This window comes from Mauremys reevesii, linkage group 4, assembly GCF_016161935.1.
Source record: "Mauremys reevesii isolate NIE-2019 linkage group 4, ASM1616193v1, whole genome shotgun sequence".
Classification (NCBI taxonomy): domain Eukaryota; kingdom Metazoa; phylum Chordata; order Testudines; family Geoemydidae; genus Mauremys; species Mauremys reevesii.
In genome coordinates this window covers 15,041,857-15,067,934 of record NC_052626.1, presented here as the reverse complement: position 1 = coordinate 15,067,934, position 26,078 = coordinate 15,041,857, and the positions used below count along the sequence as shown (strand labels likewise).

The window sequence follows — 26,078 nt, the reverse complement described above, 5'->3', positions numbered from 1 at the left end:
ATGTCTTCCTAGCTCATGCAGGTAATCAGTTTTATACCCTGAAGCATGAGATTAGATTATTTTTATTTCACTTAATGACTCATGTTGTCATGGTCATAACATTATTCATGCTTTTTGGAAATCAGCAGCACTATTGGATTCCATGACATCTTTCATTAGCAGTGAGTTCTATATTGCACGGGCCACAATGAATGGCTCTTGAGTGGGCGAAATCCTGCTCCCATAGGCTTGTCTGTAGTCAGGATAAGGCAAGCAGGACTATATACCCTGTGAAGTAATATTGCTTTATGTTTATTATATCTGTACTCACAGATTTCAAGTCACCCTTCACTGTCACGGAGCAGGGTAAACAAAAAGGGCTTATTTTCTATTATAATCTTCAACATTTCGAATAGCTCAATCTAGTCCCCTCTAATTTCGTTCTAGGTTAAATAATGCTATTTTTTGTTTGTGATTTCTCATCACATTTTAAATCCCCTCAGACTTCTTTACAGTCCTATATTTTGATTGAACAACTGAACATTTATATACAGAATTACCATAATTTTATAAAGTTGAAATTCATTCTGACTCTGCCTTTTGACAGTGGGAGTTTTGTGCACAGACTGAGTGTGGTAGCTAGACCTTGGTGTTAAAAACAGTCATATGGTTGATTTTAACATGAACTGGAAACTTTCTGTTTAGGAAGCTCAAGAACCTTTCCCTTCCCCCAGTTTTGGTTACAAAATAGATTAAACTCAAGCGACATATCATGAAAAGAGTGAAAATGCAAATACACTACAAAGAAATGTATTGGCCACTGTGTTTCCATGATCCATATGCTGGAGTGGACTTCCCGAAACCCTTGGTTAAAATTACACCCCCCAGTTGAAAAGTATGGGAAGATTTGAGGTGACCTCTCATTTATTTTTGGTAGCATTATACCCCCCTCTGCTCTGAGTTCTTCTAAATCAGCTTTGCCAGGGCTGACTTTTTTTCATCCTGGAGCTTGTAGAGTACTTTCGAAGAGCCAATTATTTTCCCTTTTGGACAGCACCAAATTGCTCCATCAGGTAGTTTGAAAAGGATTTCCCAGGGGATGGTAACTCTGGGCCTCTTCACAAATTGTTCATCCAGCCACAACTGATATTGCCTAAGCTAGTCATTCTGCTGTACTATCAGTGTTCTCAGTCAGTGCATTTTTCAGGAACAAAACAAAACAAAAAGCCCACGAAGGGCTTGCTCCAAAGGCCACTGAAGTCAATGAGAGTCGTTCAGCTGACCTGTTTGTGCTTTGGGCCAGGCCCCGTGTACCTGTGCCTTTTTTTTTTTTTTTGCCATGTGTTGTTGCCTTCCCCCTTGCTTATGGTTATAAGAAACTTGAAGTAAATGAGCAAATGAATAGATTCCCTAGTTCGTTACCCTTTCCCATTGTAAGGACACTTATCCCTGGTAAATGAGGTTTCACGTAGACTCGGGGCTTGGCTACGCTTGCAGGTGTGCAGCGCTGGGAGTTACAGCTGTGTAGGGAAAGCGCTGGAGTGTGGCCACACTGACAGCTACCAGCGCTGCAGTGTGGCCACATTTGCAGAATTTGCAGCGGTGTTGGGAGTGGTGTATTATGGGCAGCTATCCCAGCGTTCAAGTGGCTGCAACATGCTTTTCAAAAGAGAGGGGTGGGGAGGAGTGTGACGGAGTGTGGGGGGGAGAGAGAGAGAGAGTGGATTTTTGGAGCCGACACTGTGTCAGCTCCCTGCCTTGCAAATTCTGACCATTTCCCCGACCCCTCATTCACTCTTAAATGCAAACAGCCTGCAGACCAGATAAGCAGCTGCTCCGCCGGACTCCCTTTCCCCCTCTCCCCCCCGCCATGCTGTTTCTCTCCTCAAGCAAACACTAGCTGTAGACATTCATCCCCCTGCCTACCTCATTCACAGCAAACAGGAGCTGTGTTTGTATTTTAGATAAGCAGCTCCGGGAGCCCTGAGTTCACAACAAAACAAAGAGAGGCATCGTAACAAAACAAAGAGAGTTCTTTAGTTAAAAGAATTATGGGAAAATTCTGGAGGCCAATTACAGCGCTTTTGGTGGCAACACTGGCGGAGCAGCGCTGCATCACCAGCGCTGCATAGTTATACCCGAGGCAGAGCAGGAGTACAGCCAGTGCTGCAGCCAGGGAGATGCAGCGCTGTATGTGCCTTGCAAGTGTGGACGGTGAGTAAGTTGCAGCGATGTAAACCCACCACCAGAACTGCAACTCTCCAGTGTAGCCAAGCCCTAAGGCCTGGTCTACACTGGGGGTGGGTGGGTCTCGACCTAAGATAAACAACTTCAGCTACGAGAATAGTGTAGCTGAAGTCGATGTATTTCACGTCCTCACGGCACGGGGTCGAGTGCCGCCGCTCCCCCGTCTACTCCGCTTCCGCCTCTCGCCGAGAGAATTTTTTTGTGGGTGAGAGCACTGTGTTAGAACAGATCACTGATGTTTCTTTTTACCTTTATTAGAATTTGAGGTTTTGAAAAGGGCCTTTTCTTTCTTAGGGCAAAATCTTCCTCTCAGCTCATCACAGTAGTGCACACCTTTGATTTTTTTGGTTCCCCAAATGTGCAGACCTTCCACTAACATAAGTATGTGAGATGGGACCTGGATCCAGACATTCCACAGCTTTGATTCCAGAGCTGAAGTTTGCAGCTTGGGCCCATTTCTGTACGACACGCAGGGAAAGCCAAATGTTGAAGCTGAGCACTTAGCTGAGCTGTGTCAATAAAGAGAGGAGAAATTTGTCCTCGCCGTCTATCTTCTCCTTTTGCATAATTCATCGGTAAAAGTCCAAAACCTGTGTTTAGGACACAATCTTATTACATAAAAATGTACAGGTTTGTAACTAGTTTACCCTTGGGACTTCTCAACAGGCTGCAACAGAAAGCAAAAGTAGTTTGCAGGGGAGCAAGCCCTACTTTAAAGACCAAGAGTTCTAATTACCATTATTATTTATTACTTCTCTTGCATTAACACTTAGAGGCCCAATCAGGAGCCTGGTTCTGTTGTGCTAGCACTGTACAAACACCTATGAAGACTTGGGGAGAGAACTTGACTCCACTGCAGGAAGTGGGAGTTTTGCCATTGACTTCAGTGAGGCCAGGATTTCACTTTGGTTTCTGCCCTGAAGAACTTACAATTTAATGCCACAATCCTGCAATCAGATCCATAGGGGCCTTGTTCCCCGATGGGGCTCTGTGATGTCAGGCGGGTTCCACATATGTGACAGGAACTGCCCCTTGCGGAACCAGTTGCAAGATCTGGGGCTAAGAAGACAAGTGACACACAAAGGGGGAGAGGAAAGGTGTACGATCATATATGTAACCTTTTATATACATTCATTTTAAATATTGAAAATATATATACGTAAATAGGTGTCAGCTCCCCTCTTCTCTCCCTCAAACTATCCATCAGGAGTTGTCTGATGCCTTGTAAGTCTGGTAAGGGAAAAAACTCTCAATAATTAAATGGATTTTTGTTTGACCCTGATAGAACTGAAGATTCTCTCCAGTCTGAAAATTCTTTAGGACAAGTTAATAGAAATACCAGGGCTGAGCACCTTTCACAAGTACCTAAATTCTTAAGCACAAGGGCTATAAGCCAGTGGCCAAATTAATCTGTGGTCTAACTCGTTTGGCTACATTGCAGTCAGGTCACTGATGAGCTTGGTCTAATAAGTTTATTATAATTAGTGGATCATTTAGCTTTTGAAATGCACAGCATTGCTATTGAAATATCCAGATGATTACAACTGGAATTTGATTAAATGCTTGGGTTGCATTTCTAAGTCTGCCTGAGGAGGGATTTTGAATCTGAACTTATATAATGCTTGCAGTAAATTGTTGAGCAGTGCTTTCTATCCCAGACACCCCCTTCTTGCCCAGAAGACTGTCCTTTGCTGGGCCCGATCCTGTGACTCCTGTTGAAACCAGGGAGAGTTTTATATATAAAACAGCTACATATTTTCAATATTTATAGTGTTGTTTTTTAAAAAAAAAGAAACTTAAAAAATTTGATCATGAAAAATTGATACCAATTTAAAGGTTTAGAAATGCGTACGTACAATTTTGTTGGTTAAGGGAAGAGCTAGTTTTTTTCACTGATATTTGGCTGGATTACAATGAAGATATTTTTTATGTTTGTAAATACTTTTTTCTTTCAAGTTACTGACAGCTGGATGCTGCTCTGGAAGAGGGATTGTTACCTCTATTCAGGGAGAACAGCATTCAGTATATGTCACAAGAGGGCGCTCTAAGTGTTATTGCATCTACAGATCGGTGTTTAAATCTGAAAGAAAACAGTAAAATGAAATTATTGCCTTTTAGAGTAAACATTTAGTTTGTTGTTGTTACTGGAAGAGCTATTTAATGAACAAGAAATGTAAGAAAGTTAATTGAATGGGAAAGACATGTAGTTTGCCTACTTTATCACTGTATTACTTGGTGGCTAGCCAGCATTTAGTGACTGAAACACAGGATTTTTTTAAATGAATAAAGCATTATTTTCTGTTTGATGGGAGTCTATAAGGGCTAATGTTATGGGCTAATAATTCTTTCAAGTTAAATTGCAGTGCAAGAAACTTGTTTTGACAAAAGAATTATGTGTGGTTTTCACGTACTCGGGAGCTTGTGTGACTGACCGATGATATTTTGAAAGATAAACACTTTCAGTGGGTATTAGGACCCAATCCTGCAGTGCTGACTCCCAGTGGGAGGGAATCTCACTGGAGTAAAGGGGAGTTTTGCCTGAGTTAGGATGGTATGATCAGGTTCAGAGCTGAGCTCTACCATGTCCTGAGAAGAGTACACGTTTGAAATTACAAGCCTGATCCTATTGACTTGTGAGCAGTCCCAGCGGCTTCATTAGGAGTTTTGATCGAGTAGGTAGCTACCAAGAAGACCCTGGTCCTGCAGATATTTAAGTATGTGCTTATACACATGAATAGTCTCGTTGACTTTAATTTTATGCATGTGAGCATCCCATTAAACATGTCTTTGCAAAATCCGCCTTAACTATGGATCTAAGATCCTAAGTTTAGGCTCCTATTTTTGAAAATCTTGATCCTGGGATACAATATTTTGTAGCACTATAAATGGCAAAGGAGGTTTTTTTTCCAGGTTTTACTCTCTGGTTAATTACCATGTAAAAACGTACCTTAGTGGTATAAGATGGTATAAAAGCTTTCCATTTCTTACATTACTTCCAAACGCCTTCACTTTCAGCTTCTGCAGATTCCATAATACTTTCAGATAAGTGGCGATTAGTAGCAAATTAGTATTTATTTTTGAAATATACATTTTCACACAAAATGGACCAAATCCTGCTTGCCTTCCTCTTATGAGCATTCCCTTTGAATTTAATGGGACTACCCAGGTAAACAAGGCAGGCTGGATTTGGTCCAATTGCAGTGCGCATAATTTTAATAGAGAACCGACTCATTGGACATTTTATGGATAGTTTCTTGGTATCTGTGACATGTAAAAAGGTAACTGGGAAAGGTTTGAACTAATGTAACTCCGTGGTAAATCATTTAGGCTATGTCTACACTACAGCCTATGTCGGCAAAATTTATGTTGCTTGGGGTGTGAATATTCCACTCCCCTTGGTGACGTAAGTTACAGTGATGTAAGTGTTCGTGTGCACAAAGTGCTCTCCTGCCAACATAGCTTATGCTGCTTGTGGAGGTGGGTTTTTTTTATGCCAATGGCATAGAGCATCTTCACCACACGCGCCTCTGCAGCGCTGTACATATAGAAGGCAAGCAGTGTAAAACCTATGGCCATCATGCAATAAAATAACTTCTCAGACAAGCAATGGGGACAACCTGTTGTCTTTATTGATGTAAACATCTATTGAGGTAGGTGGGAATTTTGTCTCAGTAAAGAGTGAAGTATCAGAACATACATGAGATTAGGCCTGTTATGTAGCAACCAGTTTAAGTTTTGAATTTTTGGACAATAAGTTAAATGCAGATTATAATGTTTTTCTTTTAGTGTTTGCCTTGGAAGTTGCTGTCAACTGCCATGCTCATAGCTGTCATACAAACTACATGGCAATAAAACAGTGAAACATATATTTGTGTACCCAATTTTATAATTTTTGATGAGCAGCTTTTTGGGGCAGGGGCCGTGACTTGTAGCGCAATGGTGAACCAATCGTGAGTCGCTCCTCAGTTTGCTATTGTAATATAAATATTAACAACAACTATAGTACAAATAAATATCTGAAGCAGGAAATTGTTCTGTGATGAATCTGTCAAACAGATCTCAGGAGTTAGGTTTGGATGAATTTGAAAAGACTGACATGATTCTACATATTTAAAAGGCACAAGGGGAAAACCCCACTGTATTAGAAAATGTAGAATGGCCTTTACAGTACAGATTAAGAATGTCATGAGGAGGTTTGTGGTATCAATGTAATGGCTCATCTACAGCACCATGCCCAAGCTTGACCTCCTGATTCTGCAAACTGTTCCACCTGGAAAGACTGATGCACCTGCACAGAGCCCCCTGGACTTTAGTGGGGCTCTGCCCATGCAGGTCAGCTTGCAGGATCAGGATTTTCTATTGTATTCTGTCTGGTCGTGTGCCATGCCATGAGTGTGTAGCTGGATCCATTGACTAAATTCAATAGAATATCCTTATTTGTCTGTGTCAGGGCTTAATTAGATTGGCTAAAAGGAAATAAAATATAAGGGAGGGGCATCTGAAAGGTTTTTATTTTGTACAGAGTCTCATGAGTTTTCCAAGAGGAGGTGTGCAGATTGCAGGGCTATGCTGATATTGGTTTAGTTATTGGGACAGTTGATTGACAGTCACGTAAGTGGTTTGGGATTCTCTTAAGAGAGTTAAGAAGCAAGCCAAAGTTGAAACAGAATTCCAGGCATTTTCACACAGCCTGTCAGTTCCTGGCTGTGCTCTGTTTGGGTTGGAAGTGCCGAGCTTGTAAAATTGATTTGGATAATAAATCTATTCAGATGGGAAGATGTGTGTTTTCTTTTCTTATTTTTTTCTATTTTTTATTTCTGGTTGTGTTACTGAGTCTTTGATTTTGCATATCTCCTCCTTCCGACATAGTTGTTTGGTTCCTTAAAAGATTAGTTGCATATTCTCCTGGGAGGAGATGTAAATATGAAATGGTGATTTTTACAAATTGTATTTGAATATTTCTAAGACAAGATGAGCAGACATGATGTTCTTCACTTGGTTAAACACATCTTCTCCTAGAGTGATTTAGCTGTTCTTGCTTTTCCATCATTATGTAACGTGTATCTTTACACCGCTTTTGGCATTTTGTTGTTAAAAAAAAATTACTTGAACATTGTGCTCATTTTTTAAAAACAAGGTTCCCAGGTTTAGAACAAAGCTGAACATTAGCTATTGTGAGATTGTGTAGATAATATTAAAGGTTTGGTGCTGTACTACATATTCTCCTACCTTTTTATATGAAGGAGCTTATCTGCAAAATAGAAGTATGAGAAACTTAAAATATATTTGATTTTTACAAGAAGCGGTGCTAGCAAAAGGTGGAATATTTGCTAACATTCAGTAGTACAGTTGCTTTCCGTCTGTATTAAAGTTTGTAAAGATGAGAGTAATGTTAGCTCATTAAAAGGGCTGCTGACTCTTCTGAGATGATAGGAACTCTTTCTGAGGCAGGCATGTCCGATGCCTGAGACCTGCATTCCTGTTCTCCTATAGTCATCAATGTTTTAGAAATATCTAGTAAAGGAATATATACATCCTACAGAACTTTTCTTCAGGCATTCTGCAGCACACTAACAAGATGAGGGTGGGAAAAATGCCTGGTGGACCCAGTGCCATCAGACAAGCTTAGACATCATAAAAATGGACTTTTCTCAAAGGAGATGTAAAATGAAAGTGCATTTTCAGCACATCAATTAAATTCAAGCCAGAGGGAATACACTAATAGATATTTTAACTTAATAACTGTGGAAGTTTTAAAGTTAGCTGCATGTGAATCTTTTCAAATAATGATTTATTGCCAGTTAGCTAACTGGGAAATTCTCGGCTCCTACATTCCTGTGTTGGATCAGAGTCTATCACATCTAGTATCTAGTGTTCAGCAATGGCCAATATTGAATGGTCCAGATGCAGTGTTCCCCACTTTTCCACCTCCTCTGTAATGTGCCTGGCAAGTTGTGCATTGCTGTACGTGGAAGGGAAATATATTCCTTTCTGGGCCATACCATGCAGCACAGCACTTAGTTTACATGAGTTGAAATTACCCATATTTTATCAAGGATTTGTTTACTTGTACCCTACCATCCAGAACTTCAGATCACTTTTATTGCTCATAAAATAATCCAGTTCTTTTAAAAGCTAGTGTGTACTGGACAGCTTGCCTCTCCTGTGGCAATGAATTCCACAGGCTGACTACACACTGTGGTCCTGATCCTGTTATCTTAGCTCATGTGAGTAACCTCATGCTGTGCAAGGAATTGTTTTAGTAGTTTGCGGCATATGTACAGGAAAGTTATAGGGTTAAATTCTGCTTTTAATTTTTTTTTGGTAAATATAACCTGTATAAAATATTAGTGATGCAAATACAAAGATAGATGTAAGTAAGTGTTTCTGTATTTTTTCTTTTCTTTATTCCTTTATTGTAGGGCTCTTGTCATTCTAATTATATATGTATGTATTAGTTCATAGCATTTGCTAATGTTATTGATTCATTTAATTAAAACCAACACAAAGAAACCTAAGTAACACTAAAATTAAAATTCCCCAAATTCTACAGAACTAAACTAAATATAAATTAATCTAAGAACATAGTTTGTACCAAGTGGGGATTGAATGCCCCACTAAACTTCTGGTGCATTGATGTGTGTGTACAGTCGAAACCTTTTAATCCCTGGGCTCTAAGTCCATTGGAGCTGACACAGGGGCACTGGTAGAAAGAGGAAAATTGCCTAAGGAGGTAGCCAGAATACTGCTCTCACTCTGCTTATCAAAGTAGTCTGGAGTTTTATCACTAACCAAATGTTAGCAGAGGCAAAAAATGCCTTCTTCCATTGCCAGCATCCTGGGAAATTCTTCTTGGACAACATTGTAGCCACAGTGCTCAATGGCCCTTGGCTATATGGAGCAGCCTGTCAGAGGAGATTAGAATGAACCCAAAGTTGACTGTATTTTGAACATGAAGCACACCACAGTACTAGTTTTGACCAAAGCTGTCCTGCAAGTACTGAACATGAAAAAGAAACAAACAAAGCTAACTCTCCAGCAAGTGTAACCAGCAAGAGATTAAGGGAGATGGAGAGCAGAATCCACTCTGGTCAATTCTGTGTAAATCTTAATCTTGGGAACGATGGATGGTCTAGAAATTCCGTAGGTAGGTAGGTTGTATATTTTGGTAACTAGGCCAAATAGGCAGTGGCAGATTAGCCACTGGGCTGACGGAGCCCGGGCCCAGGGGCCCCAGCCAACTGTGGTGTCCTGGAAAAAATCTGCTGCCAGGCACTGTAACCCAGAGCCCCAGACCCCAGGTGGGCAGGGCGAGGGAAGCCCCCATGTCTTGACCCTGCTCCGTGGCAGCAGCGCCGGGTTGGGGAAGCCCTCATGCCCCAACCCCCTTCCCCAACAGCAACAGCACCGGGCAGATGGGGCAGGGGAAGACCCCCCCCCCCAGCAGCCCCAATCCCAGCAGAAGCCGCGGGACGGGGAAACCCCAGTGTCCCCCACCCGTCCCTGACAGAAGCCATGGGGTGGCAGGGGAAGCCCCTGTGCGCGACCCTGCTCTTTGGAAGAAGCTCTGGGTGGGCAAGGCAGGAGAAGCCTCAGTGCCCAGAAATGTGGGAAGTGGGGGAAGCCCCAGCATCTGGACCCCTGCGGTGGACCCCCTGGTGCAGGGACAGAGCTTCTCTGGTCTTGGGGCTGCAAGGGGGGTGGGGCAGAAAGGGGTGGGGGGGTGGAATGGGGAGGACCCTGGGTGGAACAGAGATGGGCCCTGCCCCCAGGGAAGGGACAGAAAGGGGTGTGGCTGCAGGCAGAAGGAGCAGAACAGGGGCAAGCCGCAGGCAGAAGAGGCGGGGGGGGGGGAGGGCTCCCCACTTGCTCTGGTCTAGGGCCCCAGGAAACCTTAATCTGCCTCAGCAAATAGGTAACTTTAGTCCCAGACTGGCTGTTGGGACCAAACCTTGCTCATAGTCACTGCAGAAACCTAAATGTTCGTCCACCATTAGATATCTCCAACAATGTGATCCAAAGCTGTCACATCTCAAACCCGGCAGAACCCCCATAAACTGCTGTGCTATACCCTCTGTTCAGTTATGTCTGTTGTTACCAAGAGGTTAGATTCTAAATGAAAAAAAGCGGGGTGCAAAAATTCGAAACATTTCAGAATATACACCTCTGCCTCGATATAACGCTGTCCTTGGGAGCCAAAAAATCTTACCGCGTTACGGGTAAAACTGCGTTACATCGAACTTGCTTTGATCTGCCAGAGTGCGCAGCCCCATCCCCCCGGAGCACTGCTTTACCGTGTTATATCTGAATTTGTGTTATATCGGGTCGCGTTATATCGGGGTAGAGGTGTACTAGCAGTTAAAACAGAGGGTTAAGACAAGTAAGGACTCCTGGGTGCAATCGCTGCCAGAGTTTTGGGGTGTGACCTTGTGCAGGTCACTCAGATCTGTGCCTTGGGTTCTTCACCAGTGCATAATTCATTAATACTACTCTCTGAATAAAGCGGAGGTGTGTTATATTTCTGTGTCCTGAGTACTTCATCTCTTGATACTAGAAGACATGTTGGTGCCCTTTTCCTGCTGTTTGCAGAAAGACTCAGTTAATTTACAGATGCTTGGAGAGGGTCCCATCTTTGTATTCAGAACTGTTGAAAGACCTGTGCACAGGCCCTGATGGTATTTTTAGAATTTGTGTCAAGAAAAAAAATTATATGGGACAGGTTAGCTGATGATTGGCGTTGTCTCCAGCACTGACTAGGGGTGGCTAACCCTGCTTTATTTGTGGAAACTCTGATGTCTAACAAAAAAAACCTGTTTAGGGTTTTGTTCAAAACTGCAGAGGTAATGTAAAAATTGTCAAACGCAGCTTTGATGGAGAAAATAACTCTATCAGCAATCAAATGGGGGGAAAAGACAGGTTGGTGTTATACATATGCATTAATGTGGTTATGATATAAGAAGAGTCAGGCAGGATGTCATTACTAAATCAGCATTTTTCAGATTGCATTGGTATATCTATGGGCTCTTTCCTTTGTCAAAGTTTGAAAGAGAAGATGCTATATACACAAAGCAAGAGACTTGTATATTTGTCTGTCTTTGGCCTGATGCTTGTTACAATGATGATTGTACTAAATTTAGCCTCTTGCTAATTTTTTGCATTTTTAAAAATTTTTTGTGTTTTTAATGAAAAATCAATAAAGCAAAAACAAAACAATAACCCAAACTCAGTGCTGCTTTCCTATCTCCTGTGGGTTTGGTCAGGCTTTGTTAATTTAATGCTTTCTGAGCACTCTGCAATCCTCGGATGTAAGATGCTGTAAAAGTCCAAAAGTTTAATATCAGGTTTGCCATATGTCTGCTCTTGGCTGGGACATGCCTCTTCTGCTGTGTACATTGTGTTCTGAAACAGTTACATAACAGGAATATAGGATCAAGATTATCTCTGTCACAGATGATAAGACTACATATCTATGTAATCTGTTTATTGGTTTATGAATCTCAGGTCCTCCAGGGAGTGTCACAAATCCACATGATATCCCTAAATGATTTTATATTTGGATATCTTATTCTGCTGAAAGATGGATACAATAGAAATGTCAGTCAGTTTTCTTCTGGTGAATGGAGGACACTCCTGTTTTCATATAAGGTGTTTCTTACTTGTAAGTGTCTAGAACATCTTAGGGAAGATAGTTATAGAAAATGAATATTTTTGTGTGTGTGCGCAAAATCAATCCTGTTTTTGATTCAACACTCATGTAATACTTGTAGATTCACACAGTCTCTCCCAAGTAGGATTTTCCTCACATGGGAACGTTTAAGTCCTGCACCAACTCTGAACTGTGCCCACTTGAGAGGAGTTAATTGGGGTGAATGTTGTGAAGACCATTCAGCAGTTCTAATGGGGAAGAGGGTTTGGCTGATATGCAGGTATATTGGATAAAATTAAAAACTGTCCCATGGGAGCAGTCATATTCAGAATTGGAAATGGCGGCGGGTGTTACTAATGGATAAGGTTCTGTTAGTGCTGCAGTACGGCTGCCAAAATAAAACAGTGGCGCAGAAAAGAACTCTGGTTACGTCTCCTAAGCGTGAACATCTCTTTTACACTCGCTCGTCACAGTTCTGGGATGGTTGTGTTTTTTTTTTTTTTGTTTTTTGTCCTCACCATGCAGTTCTTTAATCTCTTTTTACAGCCCCAGCAATTAGTGATGCACACACTTGTTACACCCACCTAAATGTCCTGGGTTCAACAGTTGAATTCACACCCAAACATTACTGGACTAGTGTTCTGCTTAGACAGTGTGTGTGTGAGACAGAGAAAGAATAGAAAGTCCAGTTAGACAGTAATGGGGAAATGGTGCAGAGAGGGTAACAAACAGGGATACACTCTTTAGAAAGTAGAGGGAAGAGGAAAAAATACCTGGAGTATCAGTACAGTGGGTGAAATCTTAGCTCTATTGAAGTCAATGGCAAAGCTTCCATTGTCATCCGATATTATGTATGTATTTGTTTTGTGGTATGCACAGAAGCTCCAGTCATGGACCTGGCCGCTTGCTTCCCTTTAGGTAGAAAAACAAGTTTAAAAAATATTGACTCCCTCTTCGGATAAAAAAGATTTTTGGGTGAACTCAGACTAATTATACGAATCTAAAAAGATTGAAGTTCATGAAACCCAAAGCTCTATCCTTACATCATTCTGTCTTTATTAGATTTTCACAAGGAAAAATATTGATCTTCAGATTTTTTTTTCAAAATTCAAGTTTGTAAAATATATGAGAGAGATCGATATAGAAACTCAAAAATTTTCCAATATACTTACCATGTTGGATAGAATATTACTTGGATTATATACTCTACATTCAAGCCTCTAAACCGTAGGAAAGAATGCAGTGTAGAACCTATAAAAACACAAATCGCTCTTTGGTATGAAAATAAGGTAAATATAGCCATAAACAAAAGCAGTAGGCATAATTATCCTTTCACTATTGTAACGACAGCGGCTAAAAATTCTCCTTTAGATCTTTTTTGGACAATACCTGTGCTGAGAGGAAGATACCTGTATCATCACTGAGTTTGTTAGAAACTTTTAATGGCTACATTTCATTAGCGTTTTTGCACCACTCTAGTGGTGAAAGTTACTGAATAGCTCCATAGCCGCCATAAAAACACATTTACACAATGCTCAAAGATGACCCTGGATCATAAATGGAGAACCTCTATTTTAGACTATAGGGAGAACATTGTTACAGGAACAATAGTAGAAATGTTTGCATTGTTGATGAGCAAAAAACACTGTGGCAGTACAGCTGAAGAAAATGGGGCGGCTCTAGGCACCAGCAAAGCAAGCACCTGCTTGGGGCAGCCCATTTGCAGGGGTGGCAGAACCAACAGGGGGCTCTGGGAGCTGTAGTTCCTTGGTTAGAGCCAGCCCTGGAGCAGGGAAAGACCTACATTTCCCAGCATTCCCTTGGCCACTAGCAACTGGAAAGGAAGGAGGGGGACCTCATGCGGCAGCGTGCTGTGAGTGGAGAGTGGTAGGGATACCGTATTTTAACATTCAAAACACAGGACACTCCAGGGGGAGGGAAGCCCCACCATCCACTCCCTCCGACTGCCCCCCACAGAAACCCCAACCCATCCAACCCCCCTGCTCCCTGTCCCCTGATCACCCCCTCCTGGGACCCCTGCCCCTAACTAAGCCTCCCTTTTCCTTGTCCCCAACTGCCCCCTCCTGAGACCCCGCTACCTGTCCCCTGACAAACCCCTGGGACTCCCATGCCTATCCAACTGCTGCCTGTCCCCTGACTGCCCCCCCGACCCATCTAACCCTCCCTGTCCTTTGACTGCCCCCCCGAACCCCCTACCCCTTCTCCAACCCCCCAGCCCACTTACCGTGCCACTCAGACCAGCATGTCTGGCTCCACGCAGCACCAGACACGCTGCTGCATACATGCTGCCGTGCTCTCCCGCGGAGCCCACAGCCCCCCCCCCCGCACGCACCCAGCACCTGCCTTCCAGATTTGAACACCTCAAAATTCAGGAGTGCTCAAGCTCAGTTTGGGCAGCTGTTACTTCATTTCTCCCAAATCAAATATACTGATCCACTGTAACTTGCTGTAGAAAAAGTAGGATAAAATTGAGAAAGAAATGCTTCTCAGTGGTTATTAGGACTGGAATTGCTGTTTTCAAAAGCCATTGCCTTTTTTTTGTTTGTTTAAAAGGAAGACAGTGATATTGCACTGGTAAATTCCCCATAGAAAGAAAGAGTGGAACAAAAGAATAATAAAGGCACCTCAACTTTTTCTCATTTATGTAGGACGGTCTTATAATATGCATATCCTCCAATCAAACAAGTTGAAAATTGTTCCACTTTACTGCAGTTCTGTAACCACATGGGAACCAATCCTGTCTGTGTTCTGTGCACATCTAAAATTCCTGCTGAATGACCTGCCCTGGGAGCAAGTTACCAGTGACCCAGGGCTGCGGCGGAAGGAGGGTGTAGGTGTGTGTGGGGGGAGAGCCCAGGGCTGGGGCGGCAGGAGGTGTGTGTGGGGGGCACTGGTGGGGGGGATGGGGGGAGGGCATTGGTGGGGGGGACAGGGGGAAGCCCAGCGCTGGGGCGGCAGGGGTGTGGGTGGGGGGGAGCCCAGGGCTGTGGTAGTAGGGGTGTGGGGGGGGGGAGCCCAGGGCTGGGATGGGGGGCAGCCAAATTTTTTTTCTTGGGGCAGCAAAAAACCTAGAGCCAGCCCTGCTTCCTGCTTCAAAAACACCTTGCTAAAAGCAGCTTTGGAGGAACGACGTTCCAAACTGGTGAATCAGACTATTTTAGGACTAGCTCCTAATATGTTTGTGCTAATTCATGTATCTGAGCTGTAGGCACTGACTAAAAGAACAGATGATTGAAGCAATATTTAAACATGGGGTCAGCCTCCTGAAAATACTCACTGCAAATATTAGCATATTTACAGGAACTGATATAGGCTGGTAGAATTAACCAGAGCCAACACCTCCTTTTATGTCATAAAATAGACATTTCCAGTCTGTATCTACAATGTTGTTTTCTTTTCTAATCTCAGCCTTGAACTTTTTACTTTCCTTGCTTCCCATCACTATATTAAGTTCCATTTAGCTTATCTATTATCTGCCATTATAGGCGTGATATAGCACAGTGCATAGCTGTGCAAATTTCTTTCTGCATGTTAGCTGCTGTCCTCCACCCCAGAGGTGGCTGCCTCTGAATAATTGTATGAAACACTTTGGGAACTATGAAAAGCACAGTATTTTATTTGTCTTATTATGCAACATGCCTGTCATCAATGCTAGGCACACTGACCATTTAACACAGAAATAAACAATTTATAATGTTAGTTCAAGGTTGATATCAAGGCACAATATCCTCATCAGAAGTTGATAATAGATGATTCTTAGAACGTACTGTATGAATTGTTTAAGAGCTGGTGCTTGTTTTAGTACTTTTAGGTGAAAGAAGTGTCAAACATTACTAGAAACAAAATCTGTCCAACCAAGTGTAACTTTTCATTTTATAATGCCATATCCTTTTTTTTTAGAGCCTTTAATTTGTTCGGTTATCTGTTAAACTCATATCCAATAGATATTATCAATATGAATATGTCTGCAATTGGTTTTAACACAAGGATTATTTAACCTTACATGGTGGTTAACTACAAATCTTCCTCTCTCTTTTTTTTTTTCTTTTTAGAGTCAAGTTTTTTACTGGGAAATGCCCAGATTGTGGACTGGCCCGTAGTTTATAGTAATGACGGTTTTTGTAAACTCTCTGGATATCATCGAGCTGACGTCATGCAGAAGAGTAGCACTTGCAGGTATGTAGCCTCGGTATATTTACAAACTAATTATTTATATTGAGTGAAAATTAGTACTCTGCTAAAATGTTTAAATGATCTTGAAAGCCTTAATTTAAAAATGATCTGTTAAAAGTCGCAAAATTACCAGTAAACTATTTAAGGTACCAATGCAATCAATAGAGTTTATAACTATAAAGGTTGGATACTGCACAGTGCTGAGCACCTTGTCTCTGATCCAGCAAAGCACTTAAATGCGTGGTTAACTGTACGCATGAGTAGTTCCATTGACGTCAGTAGATCCACTGAAGTCAATGGAACTAATTGAGTGCTGAAAGTTTAGTACATGCTTTTGTGCTTTTGCTGGATCAGGGCCAGACTGCTAAGCATGTTGTAGGATTGAAATGAATGAATGAAAAGAGAATATTTCTGATGATGATATAGATTTGTTTTTACTTTATAACATTTACCAATGAATATATTTTCTGCCATCCATGTTTTGAAAACAAGCTAGTTCTTCCTTTAATTAGCTTCCGGTTCCTGAGTTCAGGAATTTGTGACTTGCCTTGTAACAGCTGTTGATGGTATAAACGTTCTGAGCAGTGCAGGAATGAAGAAAAATCTTCAGTGGAAAAGGAAAATTTTAGAGACTCTGGGCTAGGTTCTCCTTTGCCTTGGAATTGCTCCTGATTTACACCAGTATCAGTGAGGTCACAGTTGGGCCCTGTAATGAATTTGAAAGAGACGTGCAGACATGGTAGGATGTTTAAAAACTGGGTTTTAGTCCATACAAGTGGAAGATTTTTACTAGTTTCGCTCTAACTGACTCACAAGAGGCCTACCCCCATGAGCACACGGAGGTGCAAACTGCACTTTCTGTCACCATCGGGGCAGTTACCCCTAGGAGCAGGTGGACGTACTGTCACCCCTTGTCTGGTGGTCTGCCAGGAGAGGACAATTTTAATTTATGGCCGGACATCCATCCTAGCCTCCTCAACTGAGTGCCTGGGAGATGCTCTGGGAGAGCTCTGAATCCCTCGGAGATGCTTTCTGTGGACTGGGTTAGCCAACTCCAAGCCCCATAAAGCATGTGCACCACCAATCCTGGCAGAGCGTCCGCTGCCCGGGGCCTACACCTGGTTAGACTGCTGGTAACTGAAGCAACCCAGGGAGCAAATCTGACTCTATACGTGCGGTACGTTAACTACCATTCCATTTTCACCAAGAGGCAACAAGCACATTGCTAATGGGAAAACGTAGCCTGCTCTGCTTTCCTCTATTGAGGAGGAGGGGAAACCTTTGGAATCCAAGATTCCTGAAAGTATTCAGGCTTCCTGTAGCAGACAATGGTATAGAAACAAGCTTGTGATGTTACCATGCCATATTGAATACAGGCAATAGCAAGCAAGTTTACAAACTCATGGGGGCTGACGGAGATAACCTCATCACAGCCATCCCAGATGCACTGATAGAATTGCCCTGTTGCACTCCCATGATCACATCTACGTTTTCTTTGTACTGAGACACATCTATATAAGCTACTTGCTGCCAGCTGAGCCTCTTTCCCACAGCTCTGAATTAAAACCATAACAAGTACAGAACAGAACTATAAGAGAATTTTATTTAAACACCTTTGAAACGTGAGGACTTATGAGTTCTCCTATTAAAAATACCCCCTGAATTATACTTCAGATAGTGAAGGTGCCAAAAGGTTTGTTGCCTAGCAGTGTTTTTGTGCATGTTTATGTGTTATGGGTATAACATGTGGAGCAGTCTCCCACCTTTTCTCTCTAAGGATGTAAAAGTTTATATGGGGTTAAATTCACCCCTATGGAGAGAGCCGGCATGAGGCCTGTGCACCATTTAAGTCCCTTGTAAGCCCTGTTTCAATGATGAAAATGGTCCATGGACGTTGGGTATGTTGGCACTGGGGCTGGAAGGTATAACTCAAGTGGACATACCCTCACTAGCTCTGATGAAGCTAGTATGCTAAAAATAGCAATGTTGTCCTGGTGGCATGAGCGTGGGAGTGGCTAGCCACCCCGAGTAGGTACCTAGGATCTTGGATGGGATTGCATTCAGGGCAGCTGCTTGCACCGCTTTGATTAAAATTCTTATTTAGCTCTGATTGAGCTTGTGTGAGTATGTCTACTTGAGCTGGAAGTTACATCTTTCAGCTCCAGTATAGATACCTCCATTGTGTTGGCCCTCTTCACCAGGTCACTCTTATGTTGTTCTTGAGTAGGAGGTTAGTAGGGTAGACAGGGCTGCTTTCTAATATAGACTCCATTTTTTTTCTCTTCACTTCCGTCTGTCTATTTTAGCAACCACCTTTTCATTCAAAGACTGGGTCAGACTCTTTTCTATGCCTGATCCTTAGCTGGTTGAGTTACACTGAGCAGTGTGGAGATTTCCACATGCTCCAGGGGCTCAGAATGCCGCCTCAGCGGAAATTCCAATCTTTGCTGGTACATGGGGTATGAGGCTGGGATCGAAAAGTTATCCAAAAGGTTTAATGTCCAATGCATGCCTTTTCAGACAGGAACAGTTTTGAAGCTACTCTCTAATAAAAAGTTGTGCTGCTGTATGAAACAGAACAGTTTTTGGGTGGACTGTGGCTTTTTGGGTTTACTCACTTGAGCATGTGGTGTTGAGGATGAGAAATACAGTAGATGACATCGAAGAGGGATTGTGAAGATGATAGCCAATAAATGTCTGGTTTTTTTGATAGATGGTGTAATTTTAATCAACATGATACATAAGATTTTATTTTCTAAATTGGGTTCTCAGTCTACATGTGTTAAGACTGATTGCTACATCGTGTGTGTCCAAAATAGAATTATTTGAGATATAACATAGCATTAGCTGGATTAAAGCAAAGCAGATTTCTGATGCTATGGGATCAGAGTGCTATGGTGCTACATTTATATTGCTTTTCAGGACAAAAATGTATACAGATACAGAGAGATACATAATGTAAAACTTTTCAGACTCTAGGCTCTGATTCTTGGGGTGCAGTTTAGCTGTGCTTGGTGCAGGTCCTGAGTATGGTGGAGGACAAAGATAGTTTTATTCCACTATTGTGGCTGTCAGTTTGAAGGTGGGCCAGTTTGTCCCCCAGTGCAAGTTAGAGCAGACCTGAGGCTGCTCTAAAATTTATGCCTGGCTGCCAGCAGCCCCAAGTGGCTATTCCAGCAGCTGGGAATAGCTAGAGTACAGAGACGCACCCACAGTCATGGCCCTCACACCAGGAGCCTCGACATTAGCTCTACACCACTTGGGGATACCTCCTATACAATAGCAGTTCCCATCTGGCTAGATCGACTGGCTTTATGGCACATTGTAGCATCTGAGTGGTACAGAGTACCCAGCATGGAGGTGAGAATTGGGCAACCAGAGCTTTGAGCTACAGGGATATAAATATGTTTTTGATTGGCACATATCACGCCAGAAATTGTGTGCTTAATTGTGCACACAATAGCATTGTCACACACACAGAGACACAATTTTTTCAGCAGGTGGAACCTTGTGAGTTGATGAATATTGTGTCCCAATGAAATTACAACTGGGATGGCCTGAGGGGCCGCTGCAGTTTCAGTATATTTAGGCTGCAATTGCACATTCAAACATTCTTTACTTCCAGTTGCTCTAGGAGCTTAAATTGCACTTAGAGAAATATTTCTCTTGTATTTATATGTGCTCATGCAAATTTAGATCTTACCGAGTAAATTAAAAGAATAGGCTGTTAGAAAACCTTTCTGAAAATTATATGGTATTGTTAGTAGTAGTCTCAAAATATAATTTCAATGGTCCTTGGTAGCCATTGATTCCTCTGTGCAAGAACTCATGAAAACACACTCCCATTGAACACTTGGTTAGTAGAGGTGCCCCAAGCATTGTACATTTGGCATTGTCCGGGGGCTGCTCCATTCCTCTCTTTGCCTTGCCTGTCTCCACAGGCTTGGCTCAGGCCTAGGTGTGGCCTACAGTTTTCAGATTAAACTTGAGCTTCCCTGGGTTCCCTTAACATTTTGAGTGAGTCTGTGCGCCCTGGCGGAACCGAACGCAAAGGGACACAGTATTAGGGGATCATAGCTCTTTATTGAACCGGTTGTTTACAGGCAGCATGATCAGGGAAATTGCTGCACTATTCTAATTCAGTATCTCAGGGGAGTGAGGGAAACATTCACTCCTGGTTTGATCTATTGCTGTTTAAATTTGGATGAAAAATCTGTGGGTAAAATCCTGGCTCTGCTGAAGTCAATGGCAAAACTTCCATTGATTTCAGCAAGGCCAGGATTTCACCCCTGTATGTCTAGTGAATGGACATCAGTGTTCAAGAATAATTAAACTTGACATTGAGATGGTTTCTCATTTACACTAAAGGCCCCTTATACTGTCAGGGTGGCACAAAGAGGCCTTGTTGTGAACGAGACTCAGGAGTTTCCACTGAGGTTTATTATAAAGGATGCTGTGCTTTAACTTGCAGACTTTTGAAGCTTCTAATTCGCGAGTTGGTGGCCGTTGTTCATTTTGGGTGAATCCTTTTCAAGGTGGCATTGGCCAGCATAATGCTGTCGTGCCCCTTTTCATCTAATGCCCCTTGATAAACAGGTTTAGGTTTAGGATCCTGCCATGCTTTGCCATTCACCCAGCCTTCAGAACCTCACAGTATTATCCATTAACACGAACAGGGCACTACTGGTGACACCACCAGCAGCGGTCTGAAACTGACTAGGAATACAAGAGTCCTGTGCCCACTCAGAGCTGCACTGTATTGAATGGTTCTTCTGTTTCGGGGGGTGCTTGGGAGGGAGATAAGAACACAGACAAGATAAATACAAATTGACCTGCTTAAGAAAGAGAAACATTTTGTCTAAAGTTGCTCCTTTCTGCGACTATCTCAGTGAGTCTTATGTGTCTGCGATACGTCCATCATGTAGATTGTAAGATCCCCAGCATGGGGTGGTCTTGATATTTGACTTGTACAGTGTGCTGTTGACGCTTGACAAGTAATAAATGACAACAACTGGTGGCAGAGGAAGACAATGTGCTTGATAAAGGAGTAGGGATGGGAGTCCCCCTGGTTTTTTTTTTAAACAGAGGGGGAGGGGGAGAGAATCAAAACTAAATTAAATCTGTGATAAACAGAGCTCTTATGTAACTTGTATGGCAGAGTTGCTTTGTAAGTTCCCTGTGCACCTGATACTAAAAACTGTCAATTGAAAAGTTTAGTTATTGAAGCACAAGACCTTAAAATGTTTCCTTACATGGGAAAATATTGTAAGATTTGAACTTTAGAGACTGACTGCTGTCATAAACTGATTTTCTTGTAAACATACAGTTGATTGATCATATTCAGCAGGGTTGGATAGTTACTCCTTAATACCTAATATCCCCACTGTACAAGATGCTGAATACGGCTAGTCATTATACCTCTAATTAATATTGATTGTTCCTGCACTTATAAACCACATAAACACTTGAGCGGAATCTTTTTTCTGTAGTCTCGTACTAAGGGGAAAATTGTTTTAAATCTCTGGAACAACACAACAGAAAATTCAGTTGCATGACACATTATGCTAAACCTCTGGGTCATATTTTTATTTTGCCCTGTCAGTGCATTAAAGAGAACAGATTAAAAAGAAATGAAACATTCCAACCTTAGTTGTTGTCACCTCAAATGTAAATGTAGAAAACATTATCAGCTGAAATTATAAATAGAAAACAGGTCATTTGAAAATATTCTGTCTGCAGTATGTTGTGGAATTATCTGAAAGACAGCCATGTATTGATAGAAGTTGGATTCTAGGTTGGTGGTGAATTCGAAAAATGATGACATTATTGAGTGGTATCTTGTAGAACTCTGCTGATTTGGTAAAACAGATTGCTGGCATCAGTCATCACAGAAAAGTCCAGTAGCATCTCCTTAATAATTTGCACTGGTGACTTAGTAATGACATATACTATATCAGTGCCTGCCTTTGTTTTGCTGTGAATAACTTCCTTTAGTATCCCACAAATATTATAGGACGTTTTTGATCTACAGGCCAGATTCTGATCCCATGCCTCGCACTGAGTAGCACCTTACTCTGTGAGTATCCTCTTGACCCAGTAGAACTACTGTACTGGTTTGAAAAACTGCTTACCAGTAGTGGAGTAAGGAGTTCACAGTCCCTCTAACACAGTCAAGTCACTAACAACTTCTTATTTTGTTGTTTCTTGCAGCATAAGTGTAAAATAAATCTCAGTTTACTGAAGCTCTGATGGTTTGTCAACCAATAAAAGAAAAACTTCTTTTAAACTGTAGAGACACTGGTAGCCTTATTTCCTCCTTTATTTTTAATTTTCATGGAGGTTTCTGTTGTGGATTTCCATTCCAACTCAAAATGCCTGTGAACAAAGAAAATGGCAATTAAAAGTATGTTCATCCAAGTGTTTGACAGCTTTTATTCTATCTTCCTTTTTCTTGCAGTTCTTTAATTGTAGATCTGCATAGAACAGTCTTCATTTATTTTTGGTCCTGGGGAAGAATAACCACGAGGGCTCAGATGTTCTGTTATGAAATTCAGTCTTTTCGGGTATGTCTCTACTGCAGCTGGAAGGTGTGATTTCCCACCCAGGTAACTCCCGGCTAGCTCAGTTTGAGCTGGTGCGCTAAAAATAGCAGTGCGGACATGGCAGCACGTTTGGCAGCTCGGGCCAGCCACCTGAGTCCAAGCCTGCCTGGGCCGCCACTGTGGGCCAAGCTCGGGCTGCGATGCCCACACTGCTGTTTTTAGCACAGTAGCTCAAGCTGGACTAGCGTGAGTCTGTCTACCCACGCTGTGAATCACACTTCTCAGTCAGGTCAGCACACGGGTGTTTGGGAGCCTGGGGCAAAATCTGAAACGGAGGCCCTCCCACCTTCCAAAAAAATTGTCCCTGAGAGGAGGACCTGGGGAGTGGTGGAATATTGGAGAGGAGCCTCCCCTGCAACCCCACAGTGCTGGCTCCAGTCCTACAGGGCTGGGTCCAGCTCCCTGCTTCGGGTGTTGTGACCTGGCTCATGGGCTTGCAGCATCACTCAGTTTGGACTGGTGGCCCCTCCATTGCGGAGTGGCGGCTGGGCCAAACCTGAATGGTGCTGCAATCCCACGCATCAGTTTTCCTTGCGCCCTCCTTTTCCCCCAGGTGGCCCTGCTCCCAGCTGCAGTGTAGACATACCCTTAGAAGTAAAGTCAATGGAGCGTGCCCATTTATACCAGCCTCCTTTTGAAAAACTCCAGTGAAGAAGCTTAGGCAGTCTGTTCCTTTGTCCTACAGTTCTTAGAGTTAGGAGGTTTTTCCTGAGATTTAATCTAAACCTGCTATGCTGTAGTTTGAACCCATTGCCTCTTGTCCTGCCCTCTGAGACAAGAGGACAACTTTTCTCCCGTCTTTTTTATGGCAGCCTTTCAAGTATCTGAAGACCACTATCATATCCCCCCCCCCCACATCTCCTCTTTTCCAGACTAAACATACCCAGTTCCCTCAGCCTTTGCTCATATGACTCGCATTCCATCCCTTTGATCATCTTTGGCTCTTGCCTCTGGATCCTTTCCAGTTTCTCTACATCCTTTCTATACATTGGTGCCCAAAACTGGACACAGGACTCCAGCTGAGGCCTAACCAGCACTGAGTAGAGTGGTACTATCACCTCCCGTGACACGCATGCTATGCCTCTGTTAATGCAACCTAAAATGGCATTTGCTTTATTTGCAACAGCGTCACGTTGCTGACTCATGTCGAGGTTGTGATCCACCACAACTCCCAGATCCTTCTGAGCAGTGCTGCTGCCAAGTCAGTTTCCCCACCATTCTGTATTTGTGTGTTTGGTTTTTCTTCCCGAAGTGTAGCACCTTATATGTGTCTTTGCTGAATGTCATTTTGTTGTCTATAGCCCAGTTCTTCAATTTATCAAGATCCCTCTGAATGTGAGCTCTATCTTCCAAAGTATTGGCAACCCCTACTAGCTTTGTGTTATCCTCAAACTTGATCGGTATGCTCTCCATACTTACATCCAGGTCATTAATAAAGGTGTTAAACAACACCAGACTCAGAACAGATCCCTGTGGGAACCCCCTGTCATAGGTTTGTTCCCCACTTTTAACTTTAGCGTCCAAAAGGTAGGGACCTGCATGGATCCTTCTAAGCTTAAATCCTAGCTTAGATCTGGTAATGCTGCCACCAGCCAGAGATTAGTGTCTGGCACACTTTCTGTTCCCCCAAAACTTTCCTGGGGAACACAGATCCAAACTCCTTGGATCTTAACACAAGGGAAACTTAACCATTTCTCCCCCTTTCCCCTCCCTGGGTTGCCTTGAGAGACTCCACAATGATTCAAACTCCTTGAATCTAAAACAAAGAGGGATTCACCTTCCCCCCTCCTCTCTTCCCCCCACCTATCCCTGGTGAGTCAGACTAATCCCCTGGTCTCAAACAAGGGAAAAATCAAACAGGTTCTTAAAAAGAAAAGCTTTTAATTAAAGAAAGAAAAAGTAAAAAACTATCTCTGTAAAATCAGGATAAAAGTGTACAGGGTACAGCTTACAAAAACTAGAGGGACTCTAGTTTAAGTACAGGTACAGCAAAGAGGTAAAATATTGTTCCAGCAACACACATTTGCAAATACAGAAATTAATCAAAAAACGAATCCGCCTTTCTAATACTCACTATACTGAATAGAAGAGAATATTTCAGGAAGCTTGGAGAGCCTGGATATACGTCTGGCCCCTCTTAGCTCCAAAGAGAGAACACCCCCCAAAACAAAGAACACAAACAAAGACTTCCTTCCACAGAGATTTGAAAGTATCTTGTCCCCTGATTGGTCCTCTGGTCAGGTGTTAGCCAGGTCCACTGAGCTTGTTAACCCTTTACAGGTAAAAGAGACCTTAACCCTTAACTATCTGTTTATGACACCCCCCAATTATGTATTCACTTAATGGTAGTTCCATCAAGCCCACATTTCTCCAGCTTACTTATCAAATGTCATGTGGGACTGTGTCAAAAGCCTTGCTGAAGTCCAGGTATGTTATGTCCATCATATTCCTCCTATCCAACAAATCAGTTACTTTCTCAAAGAAGGAAATCAAGCTGGTTTGGCATGATTTGTTCTTGGTAAATCCATGCTGGCTGCTAATGATCACCCCTTCATTCTCCAGGTATTCGCAAATTGAATGTTTATACATTGCTCTAGTATCTTACTAGGTATCGAGGTTTGGCTGACTGCTCTATAGTTCCCCAGTGCCTCCTTTTTCCCCTTTTCAAAGGTGGACGCTATGTTAGCCTTTCTCCAGTCTTCTGGGACCTCTCTTGTCATCCTTGAGTTGGTAAATATTATTGCCAGTGGCTCCAAGATTTCTTCAGCTAATTCTTTTAGTACCCTTGTGTACATAGCATCTGGCCCTGCTGATTTGAATCCATTCAAATTGGTCAGAAGATCTGATGTGTTCTTTACTTTTTTCCAATCTGCATCCCTTCCCCTTTATTATCTATAGTAACTTCACTAGTCATCTGGTCACACGATATTTTTTGTGAGAAGACTGAAGCCAAGTAGATATTGAGCAGCTCTGCCTTTCTATCATCCTCCATTCCCAGCTCACCTTCTCCATTGAGCAGCATACCCGTACCATCCTTAAGTTTGCATTTATAGCCGCTTAGTGGAGGGGAGGAGGAGGAATGTACAGATGCATTTTAGTACTTTTTCCAAACAGTGTGATACAAAAATTAATTGAATAACATGAAATAAGTAAATGTATTTGCGTATTTCTTAGGAGTTGCGTAATAGTCTAGCAGTTTGGTTTCTTGTGCAATAAAAAGGCAATTCATCGAGTTCTATTTTATTCCACAAATTAGGCAAGTGAGGTAAATATAATGTAACTAAACTTCAGAGCAGTTTAATGGAGTTTTGCACATTTACATCAGCACAGGGAATTTGAACCAGGGATGCTCTTCCATTGAAATTCACCCTGCCAATATGAATGACAGGTGCTGGCACTTATATAATTGA

The 26,078-nt window shown here is 42.4% G+C and overlaps 1 protein-coding gene across 4 annotated transcripts in view; it reads left to right on the top strand.

Moving 5' to 3' along the window:
* Positions 1 to 26,078, top strand: part of KCNH5 (potassium voltage-gated channel subfamily H member 5) — a 223,407-nt gene that overhangs the window by 8,862 nt on the left and 188,467 nt on the right. For 3 of the 4 annotated variants that reach the window (XM_039538887.1, XM_039538886.1, XM_039538890.1), the window contains exon 2: positions 15,946 to 16,069. In XM_039538887.1, the coding sequence (XP_039394821.1) occupies positions 16,047 to 16,069 (23 nt within the window). In that variant the 5' untranslated portion in view covers positions 15,946 to 16,046. Of the gene's footprint in view, positions 1 to 15,945; positions 16,070 to 22,523; positions 22,630 to 26,078 lie in introns of all 4 variants that reach the window. The other variant, XM_039538889.1, reaches the window with a different exon arrangement.